Source organism: Marmota monax, unplaced genomic scaffold (genome assembly GCF_021218885.2).
Source record: "Marmota monax isolate L192 unplaced genomic scaffold, Marmota_monax_Labrador192_F-V1.1 WCK01_AAM20220418_F8-fsc00010, whole genome shotgun sequence".
NCBI classification, from domain to species: domain Eukaryota; kingdom Metazoa; phylum Chordata; class Mammalia; order Rodentia; family Sciuridae; genus Marmota; species Marmota monax.
In genome coordinates, this window is record NW_026692321.1 from 11,250,370 (window position 1) to 11,275,714 (window position 25,345).

Sequence of the window (25,345 nt, forward strand, 5' to 3'; positions counted from 1 at the left end):
CTATGACCAGTGGAGCTCTTTGATGTAGAGAATATTAGCATTAGATCATCATTAACTACTAAATGCTTTTTTGTGTTTCTGTATATTTTTCTTTGTAAATTGACAAATCTGCATATATTTGTGCACTTTTCATGAATATGAATGCACAGGCTAATACTCAGTGGTAATATGGCCACATCATAAAATAAAGATGCGGAAAAACAGGCTAAGTTACTGATAGCAACACTTAACAATATTTATTTTCTTTGCACCCATGAGCAATTTGAGAAAATCTACTTTTAAGATGCACTCTGTTAAAGATAATACAGTGATCTTTATTCACAAAGTTTCCACATACAGGTGAAGTCTGACCTTTAGACTTATGTGTTTTTGCCTTCTCCCTTTTTTTTTTTTTTTCTGGAGGGAAGATAATAATCTGGATTGAATTTGCAGAGTCAGACTTAATCCTCATTGTGAGTGCTATATAATATCTTCATCAGATAATAACAAAGGAAAAGAAAAATGTGTTTAAAAAGGAAAGGTTGGCCTATAAAAAACAACAAAGCACAGAAGAACATTAGAGGTTAAAACAATTTTGTTTTTAAAATGTCCTATACTATACGTGGAAAGTTGTTCAGCATTATTTACTTTGAATAGTAGAACTATAGGTGATTTAAACTTTTAAGTTTTCAATTCTCCTCAATAAACATGTATCACCATGCAATTTAAAAGATATTATCCTTTAGCTGGGCATGTGTCACATGCCTGTTATCCCAGCAATTTGGGAGGCTGAGGCAGGATTGCAAGTTTGAGGCCAACCTTCAACTTAGTGAGAACCTGTCCAAAATAAAAAGGACTGGATGGGTAGTTCAGTGGTAGAACACAGCTGAATTTAGTCCCCAGTACTGGGGGGGGGGGGGGGAGTGCAGTTTTTAAAAAGATAACTCCATATTCCTCCAACTCTCCATCTTGTTTGTTCTCCCCCCATTTTCCACCAAAATTTTCTTTCATTAACCCCCTTTGGTTTTTCTGTCCTTCTGTTGTTATCTTTTTCCACACTTGCTTCCTTTTTTCTTTTTGTTTGTTTTTCATTTTGATAGAGGACTGGTCCCATCCTCTTTTTACAGGATCTCTGCATTTTATTCCCATCTCTTCATTTGTAAGCTTCTGTTATTAGCTAGAACAAAGATAGTTAAAACAACTTTTAAATATTTGTAATGTTTGGGGTGTTCTTAATTCATAAAAGGCTGAGGCTGACAAGTGAAAGAAATGAAAATAATCTTCTACACATTTTCCAGAACTCACTCAAAATATACTGTTTGAATTTATGTTCTGAACTTCTGTTTCCTTTAACAAATTTTTTTGTAAAATATATTTCAAATAACAGTAGATAATCAACAGAATGGGAGTGAATGACTTGTGGCAAATTTTGGAGCCTGTTAAGCAACACATCGACTTGCAGAGTCTTAGTGGGAAAACCATTGCAGTTGATTTGAGTCTCTGGGTGTGTGAGGCCCAGTCGGTCAAAAAAATGATTGGAACCGTCATGAAGCCACACCTCAGGTAAAATCAGAGTTCTTAAGTGTGAATGTATATTTGTATAAAGTGTCTTCTTGGTATCTTGGCTTTATTTAAACTTAATTTTTTGTTGTTCTTTTATATTTTAAGAATTTAAAATATATTTAGCATATCTAAATCTGCCATTTTTATACTGATGATTTTTGAGATTTTAAAATATAGTAGTTCTAAATATGCCATTTTTATACTAATGACTCACAGATTTGTACCTCTTATTTTTTGAGCTTCAGACTCACATCTATCTCCCACGTAATCTATACTGTAGGATGTATCAGTTGCTAAAAGCCAGAATTTGGGGAACCATTATCTCCCCATCTTACCTCTCACATCAGTGCATGAATAAGTCTTGACAGTTCTATTTTAAAATATGTTTTGTTTTCACAAACTTCGCTCAGTGTCCATATACACCACTTCAGTTCATGCCAAATTCTCTCATCTGTACAGCTGAAATAACACCTTCACTCGTTTCCCTTCCTCTGCTCTTGGTCTCCTCCTAATCATTTTTCACATAACAATGAGAATAGTAGTTAATCTCCCTCACATAAAAACATTCAGTTTTCTCCACTACATGTAAACTAACTCTTAGTAATGAAAATGTTATTGCACTTAATATTTTTGGTACTAGTCTTAGTGGTTTTGCCTTTGTGTTCATACAATTTTGACTTACACTGTCATTACACATTTATGGTTAATATATTACTAATTTATGTATCTCAGGAACTTATTTTTTCGTATCTCATATTTAACACAAATGGATGTAAAACTGGTGTTTGTTATGGAAGGGGAACCACCAAAGCTGAAAGCTGACGTCATGAATAAGAGGAATCAGATTCGGTATGGACCTTCTGGAAAAGCATGGTCTCAGAAAACAGGGAGATCACATTTTAAGTCAGTCTTAAGAGAGGTAGGCATTCAGATTCGACTAAATAATCTGACTTTAATTAAAGAGTACATTTTACTCTAATAAACTTTGTAAACTTGAGTAATCATTAGCTATACTGTGAAGAGAAGACCTTTATATACAAAAAAAAAGAGTGTATATTTTAGAGTAAAACTGATCTGAACCCAAGTCCTGGCATTGGCATTTAGAAATTCTGAGAAATTAGAGAAAAATATATCTAAAGTAACAAATACATGGTAGGTAGGATCTTGAGTATCTTTTATAACATCTTCAGCACTTAAAGAATTCCCAAATACATGAGGTCTTGTTAATTCACACTTCTTTCATTCAAAATTCATCATAGTTCATATATAGATAGTTCATATATTTGGCTTCCCTTAGGGCTTATAATTTTATAAAGTAATTATTGTTATTATAATGTATTATTTATACATTACTCATAACATTGTTATAATTTATATTTTTATAAAAATTAAGAAGGGTTTGGTGTGGTGATGCATGACTCTAATTCCAGAAACTCAGAGGGCTGAGGTGGAATATCACACATTCTAAGCCAGCTTCAGAAATTTAGTGAGACCTGTCTCAAAGAAAAAAATAAAAAAGTTGGGAATGTAACTCATTTATGAAGCATCCCTGGGTTCAAACCCTAGTACCCAAAAAACAGAAATAAAGAATGTGCCTAAAATATATTATGTTATATTCTAAAATATAATAAAAGGAAAATATTTTGTCTCTTTTTTAAAAATTTTTTTAGATGTTGATGGACCTTTATTTTATTGATTTATTTATATGCTGTGTTGAGAATAAAACCCAATGCCTCACACATTTTACGCAAGTGCTCTACCGCAGAGCCACAACTCTAGCCTCCTTGTCTCTTTTTGAATGTGTAACTTAAAAATTCATAGTAGTAGATTAAATAATTTTTATCATGGGCTTTTCATTTATCATACACGTAGTTTCCTGTTGCCATATTCTATTAAAAAATCATAGTTTGTAGTGGTTGTACAACATACGTGAACCTGTGAATTGTTTGCATGATGTATCCATTGTTGCTTTTTAGTTGTTCTCCATTATACATGAAATTATGATGAGCATTTTTTTGTGTATGTAGCTTTCTCTTGTGATTTAGAATTTTAGATAAAAATTACCCAAAATGATTTGATAAACCAAAGTTTAAGAATAATTTTGTAGCTCTTGTCACGTATTTTCTACCTGTACAAATGTAAGATAAACCATTTTGGTGCATTAACAAAAACAATGGATGTTGGCAGATTTTTCTTTGTACTCTGCAGAAGCAAAGGTTACATTTATTATGTATTGGACTTTTCATGGTTAACTTAAGCTGGCCACCTATTTTGAGTCTGTCTTTAAGTGAGATCATCATGTCCTTTACTTACTTACCTCTTGAGGTTTTAATTTTACTTTTGTATAAGTCCTTTATATATTAAGCATATAAACTATATATTTGCTTTGGATTAATTTCCCTGTTTTTCTTTTCAGTTTTTGTTAAAAATTTCATTTATTTTAAAAGACATTGCATAAACTAAGTCATTTTTCTCCTCTTCTAAAATTTTGTCTATTATCTATTATGTGATTTTTAAAAAATAGTTTTTAATTAGTGAGTATTCCATCTTAACAACTGTCAGTAATTGAAGAAAGGTTTTGTACTGCATTTTAAATATCATGGTGCTCTAAGGCATTTTGTGTCAGTTCAGTATTGCTTGTCTTTTCATTTTTGTATTTTTGTATTCCTAGTTAGTAGGCAGGCCCTACATCTTTCTAATCCACTGCCGACATTTAGGTATGAGCATGAAAAGCACAAATAATTCATCCTCCTATACCAACTCCCCTACATGATAGAAGAACAGGGTAGGAAACAATTGCAGGCAGCCTCATTACTTCCTCTGTGCTGGTTCTTTGAAAAAAGTTGTAATGACAAATGGTACAAGAAGCTGCAGTGACTTTGCTTATTAGGAAAGGAGGCTTCTTATCAGTGTTTAAGGTAGAAATAACACCTGTAATAAAATTTTCTCCCTAAAATTACCTGTCCAGATTCCTGAGAAGTAATTTTTTTTCAACATAATATTTTGTCTTTTTGAATCTTATCTACCGTAGGTAACACCTGGCAGAAGTTTTTGGTATGTATGATAACATGAAAGTGATCAACAAGTCTAAACCAAAGGTGTTTATTCTGTCAGTCACTGGAAAATACAAGTCAAAATCTTCTTTTTTCCAGCATTCTAAGTATTCCCCAATACAGAGAGAATAATATAGGACAAAAAAGATGACCTAGTTCATATGGCTAACTGTAAGCTACTCAGTTGGGTAGCTTAACCATAATCCAAAGAAAACTCACAATGGGTTATTTATGTATCACAAAATGATGTAATCATGCTGCCCAGACATTTGATTTTCTAGAAGGACACCAACAAATGACTCTATGGTTTCCCCACAATATGAGAGTTTCATAAATGAAAAAGTTATTAAGTCTTCAAGCTAAAGTTGTGCACTAGGATCTTCGTCCCAAAAGCTCATACTGGGAGCTGGGGATATAGCTCAGTTGGTAGAGTGCTTGCCTCATATCCACAAGGTCCTGGGTTCAATCCCCAACACCACCAAAAAAACTAAAGCTCATATTGGTTTGACTATCATGTGAGAAAAGTTATTATAGTTCTATAGTTTACGTGTGTGAATCTTCATGTGATCCGTTTTTATTCAAAAATATTTTCAGAATTTGAAGATAGCATTGAACAAAAGACAAATACATATTACTTTGTAATTGACATTAAAAAATCTTAATTTTTATCACAAAAATATCTTAAATTAAGACAAAAGTAACTTATCACCAATCTTAAAAATTGGTCTATGTCATCTATGTCTCTACCCACTGTCTTATTCCCACATTATTTTGAAACAAATGCCACCCATAATATTGTGTAATTCTCAGTATTTCAGTGCTATTTTCTAAAAGATAGCTTCTAAAACATGAAAAAACAGTAACAATATGATTTTTTTATTATCACACCTAGAAAAGTTATAGTGTTCCTTAAGAGGAAGTATCAATGTTCAAATTCCCAAGCATTTTTTTCAATTTAATTTTTAAAATACCTAAATTGCTACTATTAGTATTTGTAATGTAGTAAATTAAACGCTGAAGAAACTAGCAGTAAAAATATATTTTTATTTCTCGCACCTGCTTTTTGCTTCAGTGCCTAGATATGCTAGAATGTCTAGGAGTCCCCTGGGTTCAGGCTGCTGGAGAAGCAGAAGCCATGTGTGCTCACCTCAATGCCAGTGGCCAGGTAGATGGCTGCCTTACCAACGATGGTGATGCTTTCCTCTATGGAGCCCAGACTCTCTACAGGAATTTCACTATAAGTACAAAGGTATTTGTTTTCTTTCTTTAGTGTTTGTTTTATAAGTTAGTTACCTTTTTAAAAGGGCTGATTAAATGAAATAATATATGTAAAATGCTTAATGTAATGCCTGGCATATAGCATTTGCTAAATAAAATGTTTACTGTTATTAAAAATATCTTTGCTATACATTTCAAAGAGTTAGAGGTTTTAAAATTTTTGGCATAAATAAATGATGATAAAATTTGAGGAAGTACATATGATTAATTCAATTTAAACATTACAGATTATATACATGTATTGAAATGATTCTTAGTACCTCATACTTACGTACAATTTTTGCTTTTTATCAACTTAAAAATAAATTTTCAAAAAATTTTAAAAATTACGGCCACATAATTCTTTTTCTTTAAAATGTAGATTTTTCTACTAAAGGCTAGACTTTGTTTCACATGATTTAATTCTTAATCACTTTCAAGAAAATACCACAGAATTAGATGCGAAATACATCACTTTGACCCACATTTCCATTTTATTATTTCATCCTCAAAATGACCTCTAAATGTGCAGATAAGTAAATAAGGCAGGATGTTCATTGTAACATTGTTAATAATTACAAAAATTTAGCCAACAACCCAAATGTTCATTTATAGAAAGGGACTGGTTTAATACTGTTAACAGTCATGGTCCTCAGCAGAGAATACTGCCAGTAGGCAATTTGTTTGCAATGATTCAGAATTAGGCAAGGGAGCCTATAAAGGCCATGCAAGCTAAACCTCCTGCCAAACAATCCTGTTATCCCTCCCAAAGTGCTAATAGTATTGCCACTGAGAAACACTGCCTCAGAATCCATATCAAATGTCATGCAGTCATTTAAAAGATATATATTATTGACATAAAAGATACCCAGGAAGATTGTTGAGATAAAATGTTACAAAATAGTATTTCATGGAATTCTACTTTTGCATAAAAATGCAGTTAATAATAAACGTTAGCGTATATGTGTCAAAATGGTTTTTTGGAAGAATATGCACCAAGGTACTAATAATAATTAAGGCAATACAATTATAGGGAATGCTTATTTTCTACAATATGTATTATACGCTATTTTTATAAACCAAAAGCAATAAAGAGGAAAACATAATCCACTATGGCTTATTTTTTAAACTGTTTTTGAAACAGCTATGACTTTATTTCTGTCTATTGAAGTGTCAGAGTCTATGAAGATTCTGGTCATCCAAATAATTTTTCTACTTAAATTTTAGGAATAGTTAAATTTTTAAAGGTAAACTACTGGGTGTGGTGGCACATGCTATAATCCCAGCAGCTTGGGAGGCTAAGGCAGGAGGATTACCAGTTCAAAACCAGCCTCTGCAACTTAGCAAGGATTTAAGCAACTTAGTGAGACCCTGTCTCAAAATAAAAAGGATTGGAACCCCAAAAAAAGAAAGAAAGAAAGGTAACTGACAAATTGGTTTTTGTAATGTTGTTTAATGTGTAAACATTTACCTTTTGAAGATTGAACTTATCTATTTTCTTTAGGATCCTCACATTGACTGTTACACAATGTCATCTATCAAGAGTAAACTAGGTTTGGACAGAGATGCTCTGGTTGGACTAGCAATACTTCTTGGCTGTGACTATCTTCCAAAGGCAAGCTGAAATTATGTTTACTTACTTTTAAGTGTATCTTTTTGGTACCTTACGTGTAGTTATATAATTAAGAATCTAACTTGAAGTATTTAGGCATAACAAGCCATTCAATAACTAAAATAGTTGTTAAATATTTTGAACATCATCATTCCTATATTAAACCATGGTAGTACATTGTCTTAAAAATCTTTCAAACACCATAAAGAGATAGCATCTTTGGTTTCAGATAGTGTTAAAGAGCCGACATATGACACTGACTGTTAGAAACCAGAATATAATAGCATGATAAATGGTATCACAGTTTGAATCTCAGTTAAACCATTACTCTAGATGGAGAGATTCACATTCAAGTTTGACTACCCTTATAAAAAAAAAAACAGTAATTGCTCTTTTCTTATATCATGCCAATGCTACTTTCTGTCATTGTTTTTGTCAGTTTTTTTAGTTTTCAATATCCATTGTAGATTTCCAGTTGTACACATGCTCATTGTTATTAATGTTGCTAAGCAACATGATTATTGAGGTAAGCCATTCATATTTCCATGCCACTCAGCATTGCACTAGGTTTTGTTCACTGAAACATTTAATTTATATCTTAGGATGTATAATATGGTACTCTGTAACAAATAAATATAATATATAGGTAAGTGATAAATTAAGAATTATAAGAATAACCCGTTTTCTTAAATACTGTGCTTAAAAATAAAAATGACAGGCGCTGTAGGTACTATGTATTCACATCATTGTATCCCTACAAATAATCTCTACCCTGACAAATCCTTCATATTACCTCTGTTCCTAAAAGAAGTACGAAGAAGAATGACCTTTTTTTTTTTTTTTTTTTTTTTTTTTGCACCAAAGAGAAATGAAAAAACAGGAGAATAAAATAATTAACTTTGACTTCTAACATGTCTTCAGTGGCTATCTATAGGAATCAATACCTTTTTAAGGTGGGGGGACCAAGGATTGAACTTGGGCACTTGACCACTGAGCCACATCCCTAGTCCTATTATGTGTCTTATTAGAGACAAGTTCTCACAGAGTTGCTTAGCACTTTGCTAAATTGCTGAGGCTGGTTTTGAACTCCCAATCCTCCTGCCTCCACCTCCTGAGCCACTGGAATTGCAGGCATGCACCACCACACCCAGCCACTATGACTTTTTTTAAACTGGTAAAAGAAAGCAGAAGGAAAGACCTTTAAATACAACAAACCATTATTTTATTGTAAATCTCCTTAAATAAAAGATCCTATTTTCTTATATGTAATAATTAAAATCTAAAAATGGCTCAGTGTTGAATTCAACAAATTTGAACTTAAAACTTTAAACTCCCAGAAACCAGCTTTAGCTACAATGGTATTTACAATATGCAGCAAGCCTTAGCTAGTTTGACTTTCTGTATCCTTTGTAAACAAAGATGCTATCTCTTTTTAAGACAATGTACTACCATAATTTAATATAGGAAGTTCAAAATATCTAACAACTAGCATGCCAAAGTCATAGACTATAGAGATGGAACTGACTTCGAGGTAGCCTCTGCTGTAGCATGGACTAGCTTTTTAGTAGCTGGATCTTGGGTATAGGTGGGTTGGCAGTCAGACAGATATTCAGGGTGCTCGGGTATTGGTCATTACCAACCAGTTTGTAAGTATTTTGAAACTGGTGTTCTATCTTAGTGCATAATGGACAAATAGCAGCCTTACTAATAGGAATATATTCATAAACTTTGATAGGAACCAAGAACCAATAGATTCAAACCAGAACTTGTGATGTGAATATGTTTGTGTGTATAATTTTTGTGCATTTGAAATTCACATTTTAATTTTATGAGGTTTTTAATAAACTTCAAACTTTTCTTCTTTTTTATGTTTCTGGGTCTTTAAATATTAAATGTTCATATAATTAAATAAACTAATTTTCCTGATTACAAATAGAATGTTAAGTTAAAAAAAAAAATTACTGAAACAATTAACTTAGAAAGTGAAAGCCCTCTAAAATTATGTTCTTTTCTCCCCTTTTAAAAAAAAAAAAGAAATAGTAGGGCTGGGGTTGTGGCTCAGCAGTAGAGCACTCGCCTAGCATGTGTGAGGCCCTGGGTTTGATCCTCAGCACCACATAAAAATAAAATAAAGATATTGTGTCCAACTACAACTTTAAAACAATACTATTAGTGGTTTGGCATATCATCTCAATTTTTTTGTTTAATAGTCTAATAATATAATTGCTAACAAATCTACATCATACATTATTTTGCAGTTAGGTTTCACATGTAACAATGTATCTTACATATTTTTCTATCATTACACAGAGTTCTCTTTTTGTTTCTTTCAGCTGCACAGTCTTCCATTGAAGAACTCACTACACTTTGTTTAGCTGGTTATTAACATTTGAATTTTTTGTTCCCCTTTCTGAAAGGGAGTCCCTGGAGTTGGAAAAGAGCAAGCATTGAAACTCATACAGATTTTGAAAGGTCAAAGTTTGCTTGAGAGGTAACTAAAAATAACTTTTTCTTGCAACATTGGACTTTGATTCTTGTCAAATTTAATAGTATCACAAACAGGACTATCCCTTCCAAAAAAAGGGTCTTTGTATTTTTAAATTGCTGTTTTCATTTAAAATAATTTATTTTTATTTATTCTAAAACTTTCCAAAGGGGAAATGAGAATATATGTCCTAAGTATATAAATAGTTTAAAAGATATATTATTAGCTCACTAAACACTATTAGTACCATTTGAAATGCTTTTATTTATAACCATGGACATTTTACTACAGGCTGTTTACTACTAAGTTGTAGAATAAATGAGGAGGAAAAGAACTGGGACACAGGGAGAATTCAACAGTCTTGGCCCCAATAGGTTGAGATAGGTGGTGAATGCCTGAAAAGAAATACTAAGTGATAGAAATAAAGAAGGAATGACCATGAAAGATAATTCACATTCCTGTATTCTTTCCTGTAAAGCTTCTTTTTTAGCCATAAAAACTATTGATACATCTAGGACTTCAGCAAACCCATTATTGACACCAGTGATTACTGTGCCAAAACAGGAAAGAAAAGGTGTACTTTGGCATTGGGGTGTGTGAAGGAATCATTTGGGAATTTTGAAGAATAGTAAAAAGACGGAAAAGCAAGCAAATATGTTAGTTGACTAATTCCAGGGCATTCTTGAAACAGTTTCAGCAAATTCGTACTTTGGGCAGTTTCATAAATGTTTCTCTTAACACTTAAAAGTACTTAAGTTATATTGCTTTTTATAATTATCTATTATTCTAATTTTCATAAATTTATGCTGGCTTTCCCTGAATACTTTTGATTTTTATATCTTTATCACTTTATCACTATCATTTTTAGTTCTTTATCACTTCTCCAGAAGCGATTAATGCTAATTTTTAACAAACTTGTACTTTGTCTTTGTGGTAAATGAGTAAAATTCTAACAGCTAAAAAATAATTCTAAGTACCAGATATTATCTAAAGAACTTAAGAGGTAATTTAGCTTTTTATTGAAACCTTAACTTCTGTAAGTAGAGGGACACATTTCACGGTACTTAATGCTTTATGCTTACTACCTAGCTTTTTGGTGGTTTTATGTTAACATGGAATGTTAGACAAAAGCAAAATTAACTTTTATTTATTAGAAATTTCCACTGTAATATATATTTAAATTTTTTTCATTAAATGAGTAATGTTTTTCTGTTTGCATAACAGATTAAGAAATGCTCATTTCAACTAATGCAGATTTCTTATTTGGTTTATATATTACACTTTGCTCTGATTTCTGATGTAGAAAAATGTTCATGTACACATTCTGTTTGTTTTAAACTCTGGCATATAGAGAAGAGAGCAAAGATATGTAAATCATTCTCTCCATATATTGCTATCTAACAAGCTCCTTCTAAAGAGATGCTGAGTGAATATATAATATATGATTACAATACCCACATTTAGGTATATACTCTCTCCTTTTTGGTAATTGTGCTTTTTTTTTTTTTTTAACTGGGAATTGAATTCAGGGACACTTAACAAATAAGCCACATCCCCAGTCCTTTTTTACACATTATTTAGAGCCAGGGTCTCACTAAGTTGCTTAAGGCTTTGCTAAGTTCCTGCAGCTGGCTTTGAGCTCGCCATACTCCTGCCTCAGCCCCCCATGCCGCTGGGATTACAGGCATGTACCACAGCATCCAGAGGGCAATTCTGCTCTTCTTAAGGCCACATTTAAAACTTGTGACTAAGGGTTTTTCCAGGCAAGGTCATCAAATTTATCTCCCACCAAAGGGAAGATAATTTGTCAGGTGAAAGGAAATAGAGTAAATTGACATTTGATAACAGCATTTTTGTGACCCCTGCCCCCCCCAAAAAAACAATTTCTATTGCAGATTTAATCAGTGGAATGAAAAATCATGTTATTCTGCTGTGCAACCACGAGTAGCTAAAAAACTGGCTCACTGCTCTGTGTGCTGCCATCCAGGTAAGCAGACAAGAGGGACTATCCTCATGATATGAAAGTCTGATATCCACACTTTCATTACTGTTCTCATTGTACTTTTTCATACCTTTATTAATAATACTTTGAAGGCTTTTTCCCACTAGGTTGGGAATGCCTTAGATTCAAATTGTTATACACAGATAATAGACTCTCAGTAAATATTTGTTGAATGAAATGATGTGAACAGATGATAAATACACAATAAGTATAATTTCAAACTGATACCTAATTACTTATATCTTAAAATTATCATGTTTTCAATATATAAATCCTTTTTTTAAAAATGGGAAAAATGGAATTGAAACCATTTTACTTTTTGGTGTTTTTTTTTTTTTTTTTAAATACTTTTTGGTTGTCAATGGATCTTTATTTTATTTATTTATATTTGGTGCTGAGAATCGAACCCAGTGCCTCACACATGCTAGGCAAATGCTTTACCACTGAGCCACTACCCCAGCCCCCTGTGGTAATTATTTATATTTATTTACTTAGATGATTATTTATTGTCCCATAATGCACTTTTACTATGTGTAAAGATAATGACTTCAAACTAATTTCTATATATAGTCACTCTTATTGAAAATAACTTGGATCTCCATTAGTCTTAGTTGTGTTTTGTTTTTTTTTTAAAAAAAAAAGGAGGAGGAGGAGGGAAAGAAAAAAAATATGTATATATCACTGAGCACAGCTGTGTCAGAAAGGCCTTTCACTCCCAAACGAGATTAGGAGATCCTATTAGCTCATCTCAGTGTAAGTTTTCACTGACTTTGTTAATTTATAAATTAAATCATAGAAGAATATAAATGTTTTTACAAATAATATGATATTCTGTAATTTCTTGATATTTTATAAATGACAACTGTAACTCAAATTAAGTATATATACATGCTCTTCTATACTCTCAAAACAATGTTGAAGGTAACCACACTTTTCCTGTTTAAGGAAACTTGGGCCCCACGCCTATGTTGTAGTCATAATCTATTTATGTTTCAAGCCTAGTTTAAAAATAACTGTGTAACTGAGAGCTACGCGCTGACAGAGGTAATTAACTGGCATATGCTTTTAATATGCTAATCAAAGAAACCCTATTATTAATTATTAACCCATTAATCATTCTATTAAATAAATCATCATTTTGGTAATAATTGCATTATGCTTTTCTATAGCTACTACATAAACCAGAAAGTTTTTACTCTGTTCAACTCAAATTTTACTCTATTCAACTCAAATTTACTAAAACCTATGCTAGGCAGTACCAATTTTTGAAAGTTTAGATAATGAAAAAAATGTAATAGAAAGTAATTCATAAGCACTGAAAATTATACTTTCTTGTATATATATATATATATATATATATATATATATATATACACTTTCTCCATAAAGGCTCACCTAAGGATCATGAACGTAATGGATGCAAATTATGTAAAAGTGATAGATACTGTGAACCGCATGACTATGAATACTCCTGTCCTTGTGAATGGCACCAGACAGAACACGATAGGCAACTAAATGGAGTAGAGAACATTATTAAGAGGTATTTTTTTTAAGACTTTTTTTTTCCTATCATGAGCTGTATATAGACTTGTGATTGAACTCTTTTCACATAACCTCCCACATCTAGATTAGTCATACATATACTTTTCTTGATTCCACTCCAAAAATCAGCCATCTTAGGAGATAGTTGTTATTCAGCTATAAACTTGATGAATGTTTAAGAACTACATGTAATATTTTTCTTTAAAAGACAGGAGATTGGACAAGATCATTTCAGATTCTGTCAATAATTGTCTGATTATAGTAATAATGTATATAATTTATTTTCAGGAAAGCTTGCAGTTGTGAGGGATTCCCATTTCATGAGGTAACCAATAATTCAATTGTATATTCATTTCATGAACTTTTTAAGTTTCATGGTCCCAATTCCTTTTTTTTTTCCCCCCTCGTAGGTTATTCAAGAATTCCTTGTGAACAAAGATAAATTGATGAAGGTAATCAGGTACCAAAGACCTGATTTATTATTGTTCCAGGTACCCTAAAATGAATTATTACTTTATAGTACAAAGTTAGTAATGAATTTATTCAAGAGGTTTAAAAATGAAAACAGATAGTTATTGACTATTCATATATTTTTTAGTATTTACTTTTATCCTTTACTCCTTTGCCACACAGTGGACATACTTTCTATACCATAAGAGAAATCACAATAATGCTATTTTTTTGAAAATGTCTTAATTACCATATATCCAGTTACCATATATCCATATTGTATCCGGGACTATGTTTGTGGGGAGGGGGCTTCCACCAAAGAATGTCAGGATCACATGCATGATTGTGGAAGGCAATATAAGTTACAAAAGGATTGAGATTTGAAATCTGTGATCTAGATATAAATTTGAACAGTCTGTCATCACTATGTGACCTGGAATATGCATTATCCTCAAAACAAAAATAACATTACTTGTTACCATAAGTATTAAATGAGATTATGTTTATTATCCCTTAGTATAGCGGCTCTGGGCACAGAAATGGCTCAATAAATTGTAACTATTTGCTACTTGCCCCTTTCAATAACCATATTAATAATTGCAGCCAACATTTAGTGACCACTTAAAATTTACTATTGCATTTAATAATTTACATATATTCTCAATCTTCATAATCTGTGAGTTAGGTTATATTGTCTCCATTTCACAGAGTAAACTAACCATTAGATGGGTTAAGTTACCTAACCCAAAGTCTAGGAAGTATGCTGGCATTCAGACCAAGAATCTTAGAACTTCATCATTGTCCAGTGCTTCCTCCTTAGAAGGCTCATTGTTCTTTCTAGTAATACTCTCATTAATTTTAATTTAAATTATAATGGAAAAAATGGTAACACCTAAGAGTATTATTTGTTTCCAAGAAATTTTTAAAGTCTTGTCTTATTTTTATCATATTTACAGAGATTTACCCTTGAAAAAATGGAATGGCCCAATCCCTATGCATGTGAGAAATTGTTGGTACTTTTGACCCGCTATGACATGAAAGAAAGAAAACTTGGTAGAAGGAACTCTAAACAATTACAGCCAATACGGTAATGTAGCTTAAGAATTATGTGATGAAGACTCCTTGTTTCCATTAGAATATGTGATGATCTAAACTATTCTTAATATCTCTAAAAGTGGGATATGTAGCTCTTTACTTTGCAAAGGTGGAGGAAAAACCTCCTGGGACATGAAAAGCATATTCAGAGCTTTTAGTTTAGACAACACAGTCAAATCATGCTTTGACATATTCTCCTACTTCAAAGACAGTAATAATAGGTTATCAAAAGAAATAAATATAAAAAGAGCTAGACTTAACAAGATAACAATTTCAGTAGACTAGGAAAGAAACAAAAGTATAGAGGGAATAAGGGACTAAAACCAAGGCCTGATAGGGTCAGATTTGTTTCTTAAAACCCAGTAACTAGGCTGGAATTGCTGCTGAAAAATACTCAGCAAGAAATGGAGAAGTAGAAGTGAGAACAGAGATAAAATATGAGAGAATTAAAGAAAAATGCATTGTAGATAAAGAAATAAAATAGTTTTTAAAAACAATTGCATCATGAATTCACTCCAAGTCAGTTTTATTAAATAGTTAACACTGATGGTTTTTATTTTATTTTTTATTTTGAATTTATTGGCCTTTCTGAATACTAGGAAGTCTCAAGGAAATGAAGGATATTTCCGTAAGAAGACGAAAAGGTGAAATTACAAAACGAAGTAGATAGAAATGATTTTAAATAAATGGATATAAAAAGTGAACTTCTAGAAGTCTTAAAAATTAGAGATAAAGTCTTAAGAAAAAGTCATTTAAACATGGGACTCTAGGCTTAATTTGATCACAGAGAATTGGAGTATTAGAAGACTACTAATCAAGTCACACAGAAGACAACTTAACACTAATGAAAAATATTTAAGTTTAACTTGAGAATACTTTGAGAATTTCTACCTGTTTTCTAGAACCAACTAGGAGGAAAAGTAGTAGTAGTTTTTGTTTGTTTGGTACTAGGAATTGAACTCAGGTACTCAATCACTGAGCCACATCCCTAGACCTATTTTATTTTATTTAGAGATACGGTCTCACTGAGTTGCTTAGCACCTCTCCATTGCTGAGGCTGGCTTTGAACTTGCAATCATCTTGCCTCAGCCTCCAGAGCCACTAGGATTACAGGCATGTGCCACTGTCCCCGGCTGAAAAGTAGTTTTTGAAGAGATAACATTTGATAAAGTTTTCTAAAATTTATATTCCAAGTACAATAAATAAATCCAGCATATTGTACCCAGCATATCTAGATATTGAGCATAAAAGGAATGTCTTAAAAAGTGCTAATAAACAAGTCAAGAAAGAATCATCAACAAATATTGAAGACACTGATGAAAGATTGCTGGGAAAAAAGTATGATTTCAACTGACATTCCATAGATTAATTACAAAGGAAAAATGGTACCTTCAGAAGTAGAGATCAGCTTAATTAAGTTAGTAATGACTACTAATAAAGATATCATATCATCTGCATGTATGTGAGTGTGTGTCTCTGTGTGTGTGTGTGCTTATTTATTTTTGATTTTTTGGCAGTGCTGGTAATTGAATGCAGGACCTCATGCATTCTAGGCAAGTGCTTAACCAATGAGCTATAGCCCCAGTTCTATGTAATGTTTTAGCCAAAAGAAGTTTCATCTCAATCTAATGAGGAAAAATACAGTCTAATGAATCCAAAGTGAGGAACACTTCACAGAACTGCCATTCTGGACTCTTCTTTATGAATATAATAAAAATTTTAAAGCTATAAAGTTTTTCTAGATTAAAGAGATATGAAAATATAAGCAAAATATTGTGATCCTGACTGGATTCTGAGTTTTCTTGAAGCTACAAAGTACATTTTTAAGTACAGAGAGGGAAAATCAAAATGAACTGTATAATAGTACTAATTTTCTGAAGCTTGCTTTGTGGCTAGGGAGAAGAAATCTTCACATATTTGGGCTTTGTAGGGGTGATGTTCTAAGGCATGTATGCAACTAATTTTCAAACGGGAAAAAACAAATTTGGCAAAATATTAAGACTGGCGAGTTTCAATAAACGTGTTAATATTCATTGTACTATTGTAACTTTTCTAATGTTTTGAAACTTTTCAAAATAAAAAGTTTGGGGGGAAGTATCAAAAATGACAAAAGGCAAAGGAATGACAATCTGATAGCACATACCTTTCATAACAGTAATAGATGCTGATAGGAAATGATGGACTAATATTTCAAAGTGAAATATTTTATTTATATTTATATTCATTACTGAGTGACGTAATTGGTCACCTAGAAATTATTAAAACATTTTCCACAGAAAAGGTATTTTCAGACATATAAAGAGTAACCACAAGAAGTATAATCTTGGTCATCCTTACCAACAAAATTAAAATAAGAAAATAAAAGTATCAAACCAAAATCATATAAGAAGGAGGAAGTAGCAAAGAACAAGCTGGTAACAGAAAACACAAAATAACATTTATGAATGCATCCAATTTAATCAGTAATCACAATAAATGTGAGTGGATTAAACTCATCTGTTGCAAGTTTATTGGATACTGTGTTTACTAAGAACATACAAAATAATAGCAAGTTTGTATAAAATAAAGAGATTTAAGAAGATTTATGAGGCACATACTTACCAAATAATGTAATAAAGTAGACTTCAAAGTGAAAATCATGGAAAAAAGGAGCGCTGCCCAATAAAGAAGGAACAGTTTACTAAGAAAAATATAACAATTATAAATCTTGTGCACGAAATATAAAATTATTCTTTTAGCTACTCAAAGGAATAACTAGGCAGTAATTTCTTATTTTTACTTAGAATAAAAATCAATAGCAATTGAATTATTCTGTCTGTAAATTGAAAATTTCTATGACACATACAATTAGACTTCATTAGATGAATTTATTTTTCAGAATTGTTAAACCTCGAATCAGAAATGGAGTTCATTGTTTTCAAGTAGAATGGGAAAAGCCTGGTAGGTATTCAATATAAGAAAAATGTTTTAACGTAAAATATTTGACCATACATGTGTAGTAAGTGTGTGTGTGTAACTACATATAACATAAGATACATATAAAGCATGTACCATACATTAATTTTTTAGTTTATTTGTGTAAACTGATTTACTTGTATTATTTTAAATAGACTTTGATTAATAATATGATAAACTTCAAGTGATTTTTAGTTGGTATTTATTTTGTAATGTTTAAGAAAATAATATCAATGTATTCTTTAAAAAATTATTCTACAAAAGTTCCAATCATTGGATTTTAAATATAACTAGTTCTAAAACAGTTGAAATTGCTGAATAGTCACAGGGTACCCTTCCTTTCCATTATTCTGTTTAGTTTTATGAGAATTTATAATTGTCACATTACTCTTATTTTTGCCACACACAGAAATTTTGTGAGTTCTGAATTATCTTCAGAGACAAGTAAAGTACACATAATTTAAAATAGAAAATGATCCCAAGTTTATATCTATTTGCTCTTGAAATTAGATTGTGTGATTATATTTGCATGAATTAAAGTTTAAGCTGTAGGAAACTTTGAAAAATAAAATTATATAAAGAACTAGGTAACTAGAGCTGGGTACAGTGGCACATACCTATAATCTCAGCTCGGGAGGTTGAGGCAGGAGGATCTTGAGTTCAAAATCAGCCTCAGCAATGTAGCGTGAACCTAAGCAACTCAGTGAGACATCCTGTCTCTAAATAAAATACAAAAAGGGCTGGGGATGTGATTCAGTGGTTGAGTGCCCCTGAGTTCAACCCCTGGTACCGAAAGAAAAGAAAAAGAAATAGGTAACTATTCTAAGCAATAGTAAGAAAATTGAAGGCTAAGGAATTTGGAAATTATGTAGGAACAGTTCTACCAACTAATGTATTTTCAGGAAAGAAAATATTAGCCCAGTTTAGCAGTGCATCTCTCCTATCTGGAACTGAGGAACAGGTAACTTTTATTTGTCCTTGAGGGAGCTATTCCTGAGGGAAGAAGTGGACTACAAGCTGATTTTAAACAAGAAACACCTTAAGATCTCCTGTTTCCTTTGCTTCTGCTATAAAGTTATAGATGTTTTCATTATAATTTGGCTTTGCATGTAGTTTTGCCCACATATAGAATAAACATGGGAATCTAGTCTACTATTTTTATATCACATCATGAATTTACATATATGCATTTTCATTTGTCATCTTCTTGGGAATTATCAACTGCTTGGGAATATCCTCAAGAAATTTATAACGGGACCTGGGGTATAGGTCAATGGTAGAATACTAGTTTAGCAATGTTAGGTCCTGGGTTCAATGCCTAGCACTTCAAAAGAGAGGAAGAGATAACCTCTGACATAATAATATTTTTGATGACCTTTTCAATTCTGTTCTGTTCAGAAGCCATCTCTTTTAAAGAAAAATAATTTTAAAGTCATAGAAAACTGTCTATTCCATTTCTTATCCAGAATTTTAACAATTACTAGGAGAAATTAGAACCAACCAGCCAACCAACTTGAAGTTCTCTTATTTTCTTTTTTTCTTTCCTTCCCGGTACTGGGGATTGAATCCAGGACTGTGTACATGCTAGGTAAGCACTCCACCACTGAATTCCATCCCAGCCCAAAAGTTTTTTATTCTTTAAACTGCTGCTACCATCTCTGAAGCAAAAAAATTTTCAACTTCTAATTTCAGAGGAATCTCCTTTCAGTTTTTTCCAGACCAAAAATAAATAAATAAATTCTATACTATTAGAATAGAGATCTTATAAAGCAAGATTTCTGATAAATTGTCAATCTGGGGTATACTTTGTTACCTGGGAAAAATGATTTTTCAAATCTATAATTAAGGCTGCTTTACTGCATTTTTAATCTTTTAGAACATTATGTTTTAGAAGAACAACAACATGGAGAATTGCTTCTACTTACAATCGAAGAAGAATCATTGTTTACAGCAGCCTATCCTGAGATTGTAGCTGACTACCAAAAACAAAAATTAGAAATTAAAGGGAAGAAACCAAAAAAAAGTAAGTACTGTGTTGGATAACTGTATATACCACACACTCCTGTTAGATAAGAACCACCTATTCTATTTGAATATGTCTTGTCTAAATTTTGTTGGAAGTTCTATAAAATCAAAAGAAAGAATGATACTTTTTCTCTTTAACTTCATATACTTTTTTTTAAAGTTGAAAAACCAGAAGTACACCATTCTCTTCTGTGTCTACTAACTTAACCAGGTATTAATAATTATACTAACTGAATTCAGAGCATCTAACTATAACATTTGGGGTTATTAATATATTTTTTTACTATTTCTTAAACCTCATTAAGAAAAACAACTCAATTATAACTTTTTTCCAGAAGAAAATATTTTATAATATTTTTAGGAATGAATAAAGAAAAAGAGAAAAGGCAAAAAACAGCTCATATAGAAGATTTCTGATCTGAACTATGTATTTTTGCCCAAGTTAAGGAAAAGAAAATACTTGTTTATTATATTTTTTTTCTTTTTCAGATATGAAAATTAAACCTAAAGGAAACAGTTCACCAGAATCAGATGATGTAATGAGTTTTCAGTCATTTAAGACTTTAAACCCCACATGTGAAATCTTTCTTAAGCAGAATGCCAAGTTAAATTTGGAAATTTCTCCTGATCCTCCATTACCACAGAAATCTATTTCTGCCTTATCCAATGGCTTGCTTTTACCTGAAAATGCTCCTTATTTGAGTACACAACAGCAAATGTCTTCTTCAAGACCTTTGACTATACAGGATATTAAAGATGTCAGTAAGTCTCTAATTTCAGAATCTAATCAGCCTAATACTTCATCCTATAATATATCTGCAATTACTGACCTACACTTGAGTACCATTGACTGGGAAGATACTTCTTTTAGTAATTCTTCAGCTATTCAAATAAACCCTCTCTCTCATGTTTTACAACAATCAGAACTTGAATCAGACCTATCAGCCATCCCTGAAGACTTTGGAAATATCCCAGAACAGTTGTCATATGAATCAGAATGGTGTACCACAAACATCAATAAAGTGTTGCATGGGAATCTTCAAAAGATTAGTCCTGAAGAGCATCTGCTTTCTGGCATTAGTGATTTACATCTTCAGGATTTGCCTTTAAAGAAACGAATACAAATAAAATCATCATATCCTCAGGATAATATACAACCAGATATTCATCTGAAAACTGTGTCCCTAACAAGGGACAAAGAATCTTGTATTGATAACAGTAGTTCTGATTGTCTGTTGCATCTTTCAAAAGATCTTCCAGAAATTAATTTGCAAAATGAATCTAGAAAGTCTCATTTCCTAAAAGGAGACCAGCTACATCAAGAAAACTATAAAGTTAGTACTTCCATACCTTATCCTGTCAATAATCCAGTAGTAAAGACCTCTGATATTAGAATTGGACCACTACATCCTGCTTTAGATCGTAGTAGAAAAATTGATAGGCAACGCATTCAAAAAATCGTCATGAAGAATAGTGTTTTCTTTGACAGACATTCCTCTGACGAAGAAAGTACCCCAACATTTGGGAAAGCTAAGTGCACAACTCAAAAAATGTGTTACAGTTCTCAGAACCATAGCCCAGCCCACTTCAAAGGACACAACCACAGCAAATTGAGTAACCCTAAGATACATGTTAAAGAAACTGAACTGTTTGTCAAGTCTTATAAAACAACCGGAAATGAAGAAAAATGTTTTCCAGATATAGCAAAAAGTTCTGAGAGTTGTCTACAAAGTCATAAGAAAGACATGGAGCCTGGTACTTATTTGGATAGTCCTCTTCCTTTATCCCAGAGATTAAAAGTAAGATTCCAGAATACATGAAAGATAAGATACTTCAGTATAATTTATTATTATACTACTATCAATATAAGCAAAGCTGAGGGAGGGTAGATAGTTATTGTTTAGTAGAAAAATTTAATTTTTATATATTGTGAAAAGTTTCTGCCATTTTAATCAAAATTATAATTAAAAAGTGGAATCTAAAATTTGGGTTTTAAAAATGACTTTCTGTGATAAAATTTCAGATAATATATATTTTTAGAACACATTTTTATTGTTTTTAAAAAATATCCATATTGTTCTTATAGTTTTAAATAGTGCATTATTTGACAGAGTAAATGCTTTGTTCATTTGTTGATTTTTACTTTTTCTTCCACAAGCCACTGAAGCATTTATTTATATTCCAGCTTGTTCCCAAGAGGGTAACTTTTTATAAATATCTTGTAATGTTATCGACTATACTTACCTGATAGTTACATTTTCTCTCAATGTGAAGATACTTTAGTGTCCTCTTTTACTTGTGGTAACCTTTTTCTCCTTTGTGAGGGATAAAGGAGAGAGGATGGTTAATATGTAGTAAAATCATGGTTGTAATGGTTGAATAAACTAAGGAAATTTATCCTTATTCCCCAAAGTTCATGGTATATCAAGTGGAAAAAGATTTTGAAAATCCCTTGTGTAACCAAAAGAGGATTATAAACTCATTAAGAGGATTATTACCTCATTAAGAATGCAAAACAGCTAGTTAATACTGTAGTAGTGCTGTGGGAATCAGTTTCCTTGCTTTCTATTTCATTGAGTTTTCTGCTTTTTCTCTTCTATAGCACTTTTCTTTCCCTTACTTTTGTTTTAAAAATTAATCTATGCCCTATTAATTTGAATACATCCACATATTAAGTTTTTCATAAATTTATCTAGTACTGAAAAATTCTAGAGAGCATCCAGATTTGAAAAGAAATAGTGAAACTGCTTCTATTTGCAAATGACAATATTGAAAAATATATATTGAATGTATATTTCAAATGTATATTGAAAACTCCTAAGGAATCCATTAAAAATCTGTTAAAACTGATGAGCTCAAGGTTGAAGTATACAGATCAGCAAAAATCAATTATTTTTCTGTGTACTCACAGTATAAAAATAGAAATGAAATTTCTCTAAATGAAAATTAAGAAAAAAGTTCCATTTACAGTAGCATCAAAAAGAAGAAAACACCTTGGAATAAATTTAACAAAACAAATGGAAAAACATTCTAAAAGTAACAAGTATTGTAAAGGAAATTAATAAATGGAGATCTCATGTTCATGAATCAGAAGACTTAAAATGGCAACACTATTCAAACTGATCAGATTCAGTACAACCCATCAATTCTGGCAGGCTTGTTTTCTGACTGGCTGGCTGGCTGGATTGCTTTTGTAGGAGAACCTAGCAACTCATTCTAGCATCATGGAAATTCTAGAGACTCTGAACAGCCAATTTTGAACAGAAAATTGGAGGACTCACTGATTTCAAAACTTACTACAAAACTTTGTTAATGAAAAAAATATTGTACTAACATAAAGATAGACATGTGGGTCAGTATAGATCAATGGGATAGAATCAAGAATCTAGAAATATGCCCTCACATTTATGATAAATTGATTTTCAACCAGAGTCAAGAGAGTTCAATGGGGAAACAATAGTCTTTCAGTAGATGCTGTTGAGAATATTGGATATTTATATGAAAATGAAGCTTAATCCCTATTTCATGTTATATATTGCTTAAAAATTACTGTAAAGTGGATCAAATCCTTGAATATAGGAAGTAAAACTATAAAACTCTTAGGAGGAAATAGGTATAAATCTTCAGGGCTTTGGTTTAGGCAAGGGCTTCTTAGATATGACACCACAAAAGAAAGATAAAGTAGACATCATCAAAACTTGTGTTATGAAGGACAGCATTAAGAGAATGAAGAGAGCTGCCATGGTGGTGCACGCCTGTCATACCACCACTCAGGAGGGTGAGGCAGAGGATTACAAATTTGGGTCCAGCCTGGGCAACTTAGTGAGATCTTGTCTCAAACTAAGTAAAGAGAGCTGAAGATGCAGCCCAGTGGTAGAGTGTTTGTCTAGTATGCACAAGGCCCTAGATTCAATACCCATCACTGAAGAAGAAAAATGTGAAGAGACAACCCGTGAAATGGGAAAAAAATATTTGAAAATCCTGTGCTAAGGGACTTGTATAAAGAATTCTTGCAAATCAATAACAAAAGATAACTTAAAAATGAGCAGAGTACACATTTCTCCAAAGAAGATATACAAATTATCAGCACATGAAAAAATTCTTGACATTATTAGCTACCAAAATGCAAATCAAAACCATAACTTGTTATTGCCTCACATCCAATAGAATGGCTAAAATATAAAAAATAAGGATGAAGGCAATGGAGAAATTGGTACCTTTATAATCCAGCAGTAGTGTAAAATGGGATAGCCACTTTGGAAAAAGTCTGATGTTCACTCAAATAGTTACATGTAGAGTTACTATGCAATTCTCCTAGGCATATACCCAAGGCAAAAAGAAAATGTCCACATAAAAACTTGTACACAAATGTCCATTGTTATTTATAATAAAAATTAGAAGTAGTAGAAATTGCTGAGTAAGGAGGAAAACTGACATTTATTATATAATTATCAACCATATACTGAGTGCTTACCTAAGTTCTTCACAAAATTTTTATTATCAGTAATTCTATAAAGACTGTATTGCTCCCCCCCCCAATAAATCCCATTTAAATGTTCTCCCAATGGTCTGCTTATCTTAATTTGTGCATTACTCTGAGCTATGATAATCAGTAGGACCATCTAATCCAGGCAAATACTTATAACAATATCTAGATCTGCCTTTTTTCTTTTTGTTGTAATTAATTATACACGACAGCAGAATGCATTTCAATTCATTGTACACAAATAGAGCACAACATTTCAATCTGGTTGTACCTGATGTAGAATCACACCATTTGTGCAATCACATATGTACCCAGGGTAATGATGTTCCTCTCCAGAGCTGTTCTTGAGATTTTGAGATGAATAATGTGTAAGGAATGACTTATCTGTATTCATTTAGCTATAACTGTATGCCCTTTGTGTGTGTGTGTGTGTGTGTGTGTGTGTGTGTCGCTGGGGATTGAACCCAGGGCCTTGTGCATGCAAGGCAAGCACTCTACCAACTGAACTATATCCCCAAGCCCTAACTTTATGCACTTTAATGTGAGTTTTTACTTTCTCTTCCTCAAGGACTTATTTCATAACCTGAGTTATGCCAATCATTTTTAAAGCATTCTATGTTGCACTGATTCTTTGCTGATCTGGTTGTGTTGTTGATACACAGACTTACAACAGCTTACTGTTTATGTGTTTGGTTATCGCTTTATGACCATCATGTGTCTGAAATTCTGCCCTTAAGGTCTGCCACTTGGATCTTGGAATTGGTTTCTCCCTCTTACTTCGATATTTGGAGGCTTGTTCTTGTCTACCTACTCGAGGCTTTGTAAGATTAGTCTTTGAGGG

General features: G+C 32.1%; 1 protein-coding gene and 1 long non-coding RNA gene across 7 annotated transcripts in view; one reads left to right on the forward strand and one right to left on the reverse strand.

The window, feature by feature from the left end:
- Nucleotides 1-24,577, forward strand: part of Gen1 (GEN1 Holliday junction 5' flap endonuclease) — a 28,757-nt gene extending 4,180 nt beyond the window's left edge. For 2 of the 6 annotated variants that reach the window (XM_046441303.2, XM_046441304.1), the window contains exons 2-15: nucleotides 1,367-1,542; nucleotides 2,275-2,461; nucleotides 5,668-5,844; nucleotides 7,357-7,467; nucleotides 9,882-9,955; nucleotides 11,845-11,936; nucleotides 12,594-12,704; nucleotides 13,341-13,491; nucleotides 13,782-13,818; nucleotides 13,904-13,984; nucleotides 14,900-15,030; nucleotides 17,917-17,978; nucleotides 19,870-20,016; nucleotides 20,508-24,577. In XM_046441303.2, the coding sequence (XP_046297259.1) occupies nucleotides 1,382-1,542; nucleotides 2,275-2,461; nucleotides 5,668-5,844; nucleotides 7,357-7,467; nucleotides 9,882-9,955; nucleotides 11,845-11,936; nucleotides 12,594-12,704; nucleotides 13,341-13,491; nucleotides 13,782-13,818; nucleotides 13,904-13,984; nucleotides 14,900-15,030; nucleotides 17,917-17,978; nucleotides 19,870-20,016; nucleotides 20,508-21,838 (2,853 nt within the window). In that variant the 5' untranslated portion in view covers nucleotides 1,367-1,381 and the 3' untranslated portion in view covers nucleotides 21,839-24,577. Of the gene's footprint in view, nucleotides 1-1,366; nucleotides 1,543-2,274; nucleotides 2,462-5,667; nucleotides 5,845-7,356; nucleotides 7,468-9,881; nucleotides 9,956-11,844; nucleotides 11,937-12,593; nucleotides 12,705-13,340; nucleotides 13,492-13,781; nucleotides 13,819-13,903; nucleotides 13,985-14,899; nucleotides 15,031-17,916; nucleotides 17,979-19,564; nucleotides 19,582-19,869; nucleotides 20,017-20,507 lie in introns of those variants that run through there. The other 4 variants (XM_058578374.1, XM_046441307.2, XM_046441305.2 and 1 more) reach the window with 4 other exon arrangements.
- On the reverse strand, nucleotides 211-19,873 carry LOC124090630 (uncharacterized). Its single transcript, XR_006851184.2, has 5 exons — nucleotides 18,611-19,873; nucleotides 17,640-17,692; nucleotides 5,743-5,830; nucleotides 1,878-2,050; nucleotides 211-1,156 (listed from the first exon to the last, which is right to left on the reverse strand). It is a non-coding gene; the product is annotated as an uncharacterized LOC124090630 (long non-coding RNA).
- Nucleotides 24,578-25,345: the final 768 nt, after the last annotated feature.